General features: G+C 48.9%; 1 protein-coding gene across 1 annotated transcript; it reads right to left on the bottom strand.

Annotated features, from left to right (window-relative positions):
* Nucleotides 1-3376: 3376 nt before the first annotated feature.
* Nucleotides 3377-5368, bottom strand: KIF2B (kinesin family member 2B). The gene has a single exon (XM_075014627.1). It carries the CDS (start codon nt 5366-5368, stop codon nt 3377-3379), a length of 1992 nt encoding a protein of 663 aa, XP_074870728.1.
* Nucleotides 5369-8002: the final 2634 nt, after the last annotated feature.

Below are 8002 nucleotides of genomic sequence, written 5' to 3'. Positions count from 1 at the left end.
TAAAGGAATTTTTCGAGCACACCTACGAACAACAGTCTGATTCTCTCGACCCCACCCCACACACACGCACCAACAACATAAGAACATAAGAACATAAGAATGGCCATACTGGGTCAGACCAAAGGTCCATCGAGCCCAGCATCCCATCTGCCGACGGTGGCCAATGCCAGGTGCCCCAGAGAAGGAGAACAGAAGATAATGATCAAGTGATTTATCTCCTGCCATCCATCTCCTGCCCTTGTTATGAAGGCTAGGGCACCATACTTTATCCCTGGCTAATAGCCATTTATGGACCTAACCTGCAAAAATTTATCAAGCTCTTTTTTAAACCCTAATAGAGTCCTGGCCTTCACAGCCTCCTCGGGCAAGGAGTTCCACAGGTTGACTGTGCGCTGTGTGAAGAAAAATTTCCTTTTATTAGTTTTGAACCTACTACCCATCAATTTCATTTGGTGTCCCCTAGTTCTTGTATTATGGGAAAAGGTAAATAATTTTTCTATATTCACTTTCTCCACACCATTCATGATTTTATATACCTCTATCATATCGCCCCTCAATCGCCTCTTTTCCAAACTGAAAAGGCCCAGTCTCTCTAGCCTCTCCCCATAACAAAAGAAGAACTCTATGTGGACTCCCCCGAGGGTCGTAGTGAAAGTCTGGATTTCTGTGTACAATGCTTCCGCAACCATGCTCAGGCTGACACTATACACAAACAATGCAAAATGAGACAATCTCAACTATGCTGAATGCCATGCTGTCCACAGTCTCAAAAATAACCCAAACATTATAATCAAACCAGCTGACAAAGGGGGTGCTGTTGTCATCATGAATAAGTCAGACTATGAACAGGAGGCAGCCACACAACTGTCCAACACCACATTTTACAGACCTCTCTCCACTGATCCCACTTTGGAATTCCAAAGGAAATTACAACAACTACTTAAGGAACTCCCTGCTGCTACTGGAGACCTGAGTCACTCAGACAGACTACCTGAGCCCCAGCCTGGATTATTCTATTTACTTCCCAAAATCCACAAACCTGGGAACCCCAGATGCCCTATCATTTCAGGTTTTGGCACCCTTACCACTGGACTATCCAGTTACGTGGACTCCCTCCTCAAACCCTATGCCACCAACACTCCCAGCTATCTTCGAGATACCACTGACTTCCTGAGGAAATTACAAAACATCAGAAAAGTTCCTGATAATGCCATCCTTGCCACAATGGATGCAGAGGCTCTGTACACTAATAGTCCACATAAAGATGGATTACAAGCAATCAGGAATACCATCCCTCATGTCACCACAGCCAATCTGGTGTCTGACCTCTGTAACTTCATTCTCACCCACAATTATTTCCAATTTGGGGACAATTTATACCTCCAAATTAGTGGAACTGCTATGGGCGCCCGCATGGCCCCACAATATGCTAATATATTTATGGCCGACCTGGAACAACGATTCCTCAGCTCTCGTCCTCTATTACCCCTCCTTTACTTAAGATACCTTGATGACATCTTTATGATTTGGACCCATTGTATAGAGACTCTAGAAGAATTCCACAGAAACTTTAACAATCTGCACCCACCATCAACTTATGCCTCGATTACTCCACGCAAGAGACACATTTCCTGGACACTACAGTACAAATCAAGGATGGCCTGATCAGTACCACACTGTACTGGAAACCCAGTGATCACCATACACCCTTCTAGCTTCCATCCTGCACACATAACTAGATCCATTGTTTACAGTCAAGCCCTCAGATACAATCACACTTGCTCTGATCCAACTGACAGAGACCAAAAACTACAAGATCTTTACCAAATATTCACAAACCGAATTCCCCACCAGGAGAAATACCAAAACAAATTGACAGGGCCAGACGAACACCCGGAGACCAGCTACTCCAAGATAAGCCCAAAAAAGCCAAAATCAGAACATCAGCTACAGCCCCCAACTCAAACCACTGCAATGAATTATTAAAGACCTACAACCTATCCTTTAATCAGGATGCTACACTCCAGAAGGCCCTAGGTGACATGCCTGCTACAGACAACCTCCCAACCTTATGAGGATTCTCACCAACAATCACAGTCTATAGTGCAGGAACACCAGTCCTGGAACTTTTCCTTGCAACAAAGCCCACTGCCAGCTTTGTCCACAATATCTTTTCTGGAAATACCATCACTAGACCTAAACAGGTTATTCACAGAATCACAGGCACATTCTCATGTTCCTCAACTAACATCATATATGCCATCATGTGCCAACAATGCCCAGATGCTTTGTATATTGGAGAGACTTCTAACTCCCTTAGACAAAGAGTTAAGGGGCACAAAACAGACATAAAAACACTCCAGATCCACAAACCGGTTAGTCAACATTTTAATGGTGTGGGCCATTCTGTTAATGACTTAAAGAGTTTGCGTGTTACTGAAGAAAAATTTTCGCACCACTATTGAAAGGGAGACAGCTGAACTGTCTTTTATATTCAAATTCGGCACATTAACATGTGGTTTGAACCAGGATGGGAATTTTCTGAGTCCCTATAGGGCCTTGTTTGCATACTTGGCTTAATCTAATTCTTGACCTCCCCTGCCCGGCCTTTTACCCCTCTATTCTCTGATTTGCTCACCATGATCAATTTTTTTTCTGATTTGTCCTCCTTGATTACTGTTTTTGGTTCTCTGTGCCTTAAATATTGAGTCTGTTCTGGTATGGCTATGGTCTGAAGAAGTGGGTCTGTCCCACGAAAGCTCACCTAATAAATTATTGTTAGTCTTTAAAGTGTGACTTGACTGCTTTTTTGTTTTGATTCCCAGAAATGATTGTGCTTTGTGTTCTAATACCTTTTAAAATCATTCAGAATGGTTAACTCCCTGGAAGTCTGTTATCAAGTTCATAGAATCAAAGAATCCAAGGACTGGAAGAGAGCTCAAGACGTCATTGAGTCCAGCCCCTACTTCAAGCTGGATCAACCTCAATTAAGTCATCCCAGCCATGACTTTCTCAAGCTGGCACAGCTTGAAAGAATGTGGGAACAGATAATATGTAAAAAGGTAGACCCATCTATATTTTAAAGGGATATGAGGGAAGCCTACACAGGGGAGATTCCTTTTCTGTGACTTCCCTGCTTTTCCCTAGTGAGTAGCTCCTACACCTTGCGTGGTTCTGCTGTGTTCAGTGAGAAATGATCTAGAGACATCCCAGAAGTGTTTTCACACTAGCCTGAAATGCTGTTCAAGAGAAAAACAGGACATTCCCATTGCATTTTAAAGTATCCTTTAAGCAATCCTTTAAGTTGTTGAGTGACTAGCGCCACAGTATCATAACAACTGTCATCTTACAATAGTTTACAATCTTTCTGCTTAGTTTACAGAACACGAGATCTCTTCACACTGATCTGGTTACTACCATTTTCTTCTTTACATAGGTTCGACCGGAAGGATCTCACTTTATCTTGAATCTCAAACAGAATGCTAATCTTTTGTCCCAGGACTGCTTCAAACTGTGCAGCATAAAATTCCACATCATAGTCTATTTCTTCAGCCACTTCCAGGAATACTTTCAACCATCGAAGGGACTCCTGGTGCTCCTCTATCAGTGCTTTCTCATCCAACTCTTTCCTTTTCTTCAGAGCTTTCTCTCTAGCATTGAAAGTAAACAACTCAGGAGAAACTTCCTCCTCTTTCTGTACACAAAATACTTTGAACTCATCTGTTTCAGGCAAGCTCTGCACACTCCATGGTTTCTTCTGGTCATCTAGGTGATATGGGAACCAGGTGATGATGGGCTGTGACTGCCCAAGGGAATTAGGATCTATACTCAGTTCCTTCACCCTGTTCGCATATCTTAGGGTATTAAGAGTGTGCTCACAGGATCTCATCCCTGGAGAAATAGTGGCAATCATGCAGGTGCTGGAGTTCTCCCCTATGAACGAGTCCCTTAGAACCTGGGTGAGTTTGCTAGCCCTGAAGGGGGTATGGGCTTTGTTTCGTCCTAGGGCTCTGATGCACTCTTTGAGTGCCAGGAGACTCTTGTTGATCTCAGCCCCTTCCAGCCTTGTCCGCCTGTCCGCACTCCCAGTATCTGCTCCTCTCTCGTTGCCAGCCAAGTCAATTAGGGAAAACTTGCCGTGCAGTCTCCCTCTCTTGCGGAGTATGATCTGGAAGACCGCATGGCTACGGGAGGAGTGGGTGTTGGCAGAGGTCTGCCCACACCTCCTGCACCTGTTGCCCATCTCGATGAGATTCAGGACATCCTCCACAGAGCTGACCTCCTCCTCCTGCAGCCCCACCACTTGGATCTGCTGCTGGCCATCCTCCAGCACCTTCAGCCGGTTCCTCCAGTTGAGCAGATCATACACCTTTCCCCCATAGATCTCGAAGAAAGAGCCCAAGACCTGCAGCTCCAGTTTCTGGTAGCTGGGCTCCTGCAGCCAGTGGAAGACATCCTGGGCCACCATGGTGTAGATGCCTTTGGCACCCCCTGGGCCTTTATGGGAGACGTCTCCCACCATGGTGTAGGTCTTGCCGCTGCCCGTCTGGCCATAGGCGAAGCAGGTAGCCATGCCCCCGCGGAAGATGCTCTCCACCAGCGGCTGGGCCGTGTGCCTGTACACCAGCTCGTTGGGAGCGCTGTCGTCGAAGGCGTGGTCGAAGCGGAAGGTCAAGCTCTCCAGGTAGCGGCTGAGGTCCAGCCTCTGCCGGGCCTCGTGCACCACCACCACGCCCCGGCCTGGCACGGTCACGGCGTCGAAGTCCCGCAGGCCGGCCTCCCGCGGGCTGAGCGGCCGCTTGCGGACGCAGACGCGGATGCGGTGCGGTGGGCCGGGCTCCGGGCCGGGCGGCCCAGCGCCGAGCAGGCGGCCACGGTAGTCACGGATCATGCACATCAGCTCGTGGTGGGGGTGCGGCGAGGCTGCCGCCTGCCGGGCGCGCTGTTCCCGCAGCTCCCGCTGCTGCCGCCGCCGCTGCTGGCGCTGCTGCTGCAGCCGCTCCACGTGGCGCACACAGGGCGACTTCCGAGGCGGGCTGGCGGGGGGCCTGGCGCCTCGCTCCGGCTCCCCAACGTCCCCGCCCGGCTGCTCCCGCTTGGCGGGCGCCGGCGGCGGCTCGGCCGGGTGGCTGCGGTCGCCTTTGGCGGCGGGCGGAGCGGCGGCGGCGGGCGCCAGGTGGGGGTTGAGGGAGAAGGCCACCTGCAGCTCCACCCGCTTGCCCTTGTTGGCCCCCTGCTCCACCCACTCCACCGTCACGCTGGAGCTGTCCCGGTGCAGCGCCGTCACCAGCGCCGGGTGGATGCGCCCGTCGCTGCGCTTGATCTCCAGGTAGGAGCCCACTAGGATGCCCCCGAACGGGCCGGCCATGCGCGGCTGCGCGGCCCCGGTCCCCAGCAGCAGCGGGAAACGGGAGGGAGCTGGGAGCCCGAGGCGCCCGGGGAGCTGAGAGCGGCCGGCCTGCGCATGGATCCCCGGCCTGATCTGCTCGCTGCGCTGCGCTGCGCTGCGGTGCGTTGAGGTGTGCAGCGCCGGGCGTCACAATGAGCTGGGCCCGGGCATCAGGCGGCGCGGCTGGGAAGCAACCGCGAGCGCCGGTGCAGCCCTGGAGAGCGGAGCCCCCATAACTGCAGGCCCGGTGGGGTGGGGGGGGACGGCAAAAATTTCAAAAGCAAGGGTGTCCTAGGTCTCGCCCAGACCCTGGCTCCATCCTTCGTCTAACTCAAGGCCTTTCGTTTTTCCTAGCAGTTGGCCGGCTGTGGGAATGCAAGTTGTCAGACTCCAAACAGCTCTTCCTAGGTGTGGGTTTGACCTTTCCTTGCTTTGCGATTTTTTTTCTTTGAAACTACCGTGGAACGACAGATGTGTCCACCATTGGAGCATCCTGCTGCGTTTTCCAGGCTAGTCCATCTATGCTAGGAGGCATCCTGTGCCGGGAGCTCAGCTACAGCCTTACCAAATGCTTCCATGATTTAGCAGAGTGACTCCCAAGTGGGGAAATTCAACCAGGCATTTTGCCCCATACTCTGAAAAACACAAGAACAAAAGTTAAAAACAAAATCTAATCACTTGTTCAAATGGAAGTCTGACAGCGATGTTAATACAGGTTGAACCTCTCTCATCCAGCACCCTCAGGACCTGACTGGTGCTGAATGAGAAAATTTGCGAGACCAGGAGAGGTCACTATTGTCTAGCAGCATTACCAACACTTTCACTGCTTACTGGAGTATTGGAAGATATTTGGGGTAAATTAGAGCTAAATAACAGCACAGAACACTGAGAACCAGGACTGCAAACAGACTTTATGGGCAACTTGGCCGCACCCATAATCAGTGGTTGTCTGGCTAACTAAAATTATGCTGTATTATGGATGTTTCTGGACAAGAGAGTGCTGGGCTAGAGGGATTCAACCTGTACTTCAAATATCAGAGGGGTATCCACGTTCGTCTGTATCCACGAAAACAGTGAGAAGTCCTGTGGCACTTTATAGACTAACAGATTTTTTGGAGCATAACCTTTCATGAACAAAGACGCGCTTTGTCAGATGCATGTCTGACGAAGTGAGTCTTCGCCCATGGAAGCTTATCCTAGAATCATAGAGCACTAGAACTGGAAGGGACCTCAAGAGGACATCTAGTCCAGTTCCCTGCCCTCTTGGCAGGACCAAACACCATCTAAATCATCCTCAATAGGTGTTTATCCAATCTGCTCTTGAATATCTCCAGCGATGGAGATTCTACAACCTCCCTAGGTAACTTATTCCAGTGTTCAACCGCCCTGACAGTTGGGAAGTTTGTCCTGATGTATAATCTAAACCCTGCTTTGTTGCAATTTAAACCCATTGCTCCTTGTCTTATCCTCAGAGGTCAAGGGGAAAAAAAATTTTCCCCCTTCCTTGTAACCCTCTTTGAGTTACTTGAAAATGGCTATCATGTCCCCTCTAAATCTTCTCTTTTCTAAACTAAACAAGCCCAGTTCTTTACGTCTTCTCTTAGCTCATTTTCTCTGGACCTTTAATCATTCTGGTTGCTCTTTTATTGACCTTTTCGAGTTTCTCCACATCTTTCTTGAAATGTGGTGCCTAGAGCTGGACACAATACTCCAGTTGAAGCCTAATGAGAATCATAGACTCATAGAATGCTAGGTTTGGAAGGGACCTGGAGAGGTCATCGAGTCCAGCCCCCTGCACTCATGGTGGGATCAAGCACTGTCTAGACCATGGGTGTCCAACCTTTTGGCTTGCGTGGGCCGCATTGAGTGAAGAGGAATTGTCTTGGGCCGCATATAAAATATATAATATAGTTAATGTATATAAATCACATAATAATGTTAAAAGTTTATGATCTTGTGGGGCCACATTACTAGCTGTCCAGAGCCGCATGCGGCCCGTGGGCCACGGGTTGGACACACCTGGTTTAGACCATCCCTGATAGACATTTATCTAACCTGTTCTTAAATATCTCCAGAGATGGAGATTCCACAACCTCCCTAGGCAATTTGAGTGTTTGACCACCCTGAAAGTTAGGGCGTTTTTCCTAATGTCCTACCTAAACTTCCCTTGCTGCAGTTTAAGCCCATTGCTTCTTGTTCTATCCTCAGAGGCCAAGAAGAACAAGCTTTCTCCCTCCTCCTTATGACACCCTTTTAGATACCTGAAAACTGCTATCATGTCCCCCCGCAATCTTCTCTTTTCCAAACTGAACAAGCCCAATTCTTTCAGCCTTTCTTCATAGGTCTTCTTCTCTAGACCTTTGATCATTCTTGTTGCTCTTTTCTGGACCCTTTCCAGTTTCTCCACATCTTTCTTGAAATGCAGTGCTCAGAACTGGACGCAATCCTCCAACTGAGGCCTAACCAGCACAGAGTGGAGTGGAAGAATGACTTCTCATGTCTTTCTCACAACACACCTGTTAATGCATCTCAGAATCATGTTTACTTTTTTTGCAGCACACTGTTGACTCATATTTAGCTTGTGGTCCACTATAACCCCTAGATCCCTTTCTG

The sequence above is a fragment of the Carettochelys insculpta genome, chromosome 20 (genome assembly GCF_033958435.1).
Source record: "Carettochelys insculpta isolate YL-2023 chromosome 20, ASM3395843v1, whole genome shotgun sequence".
NCBI lineage: Eukaryota > Metazoa > Chordata > Testudines > Carettochelyidae > Carettochelys > Carettochelys insculpta.
Note: the sequence above shows the minus strand (reverse complement) of the source record. Positions and strands in the feature narration are given on the sequence as shown.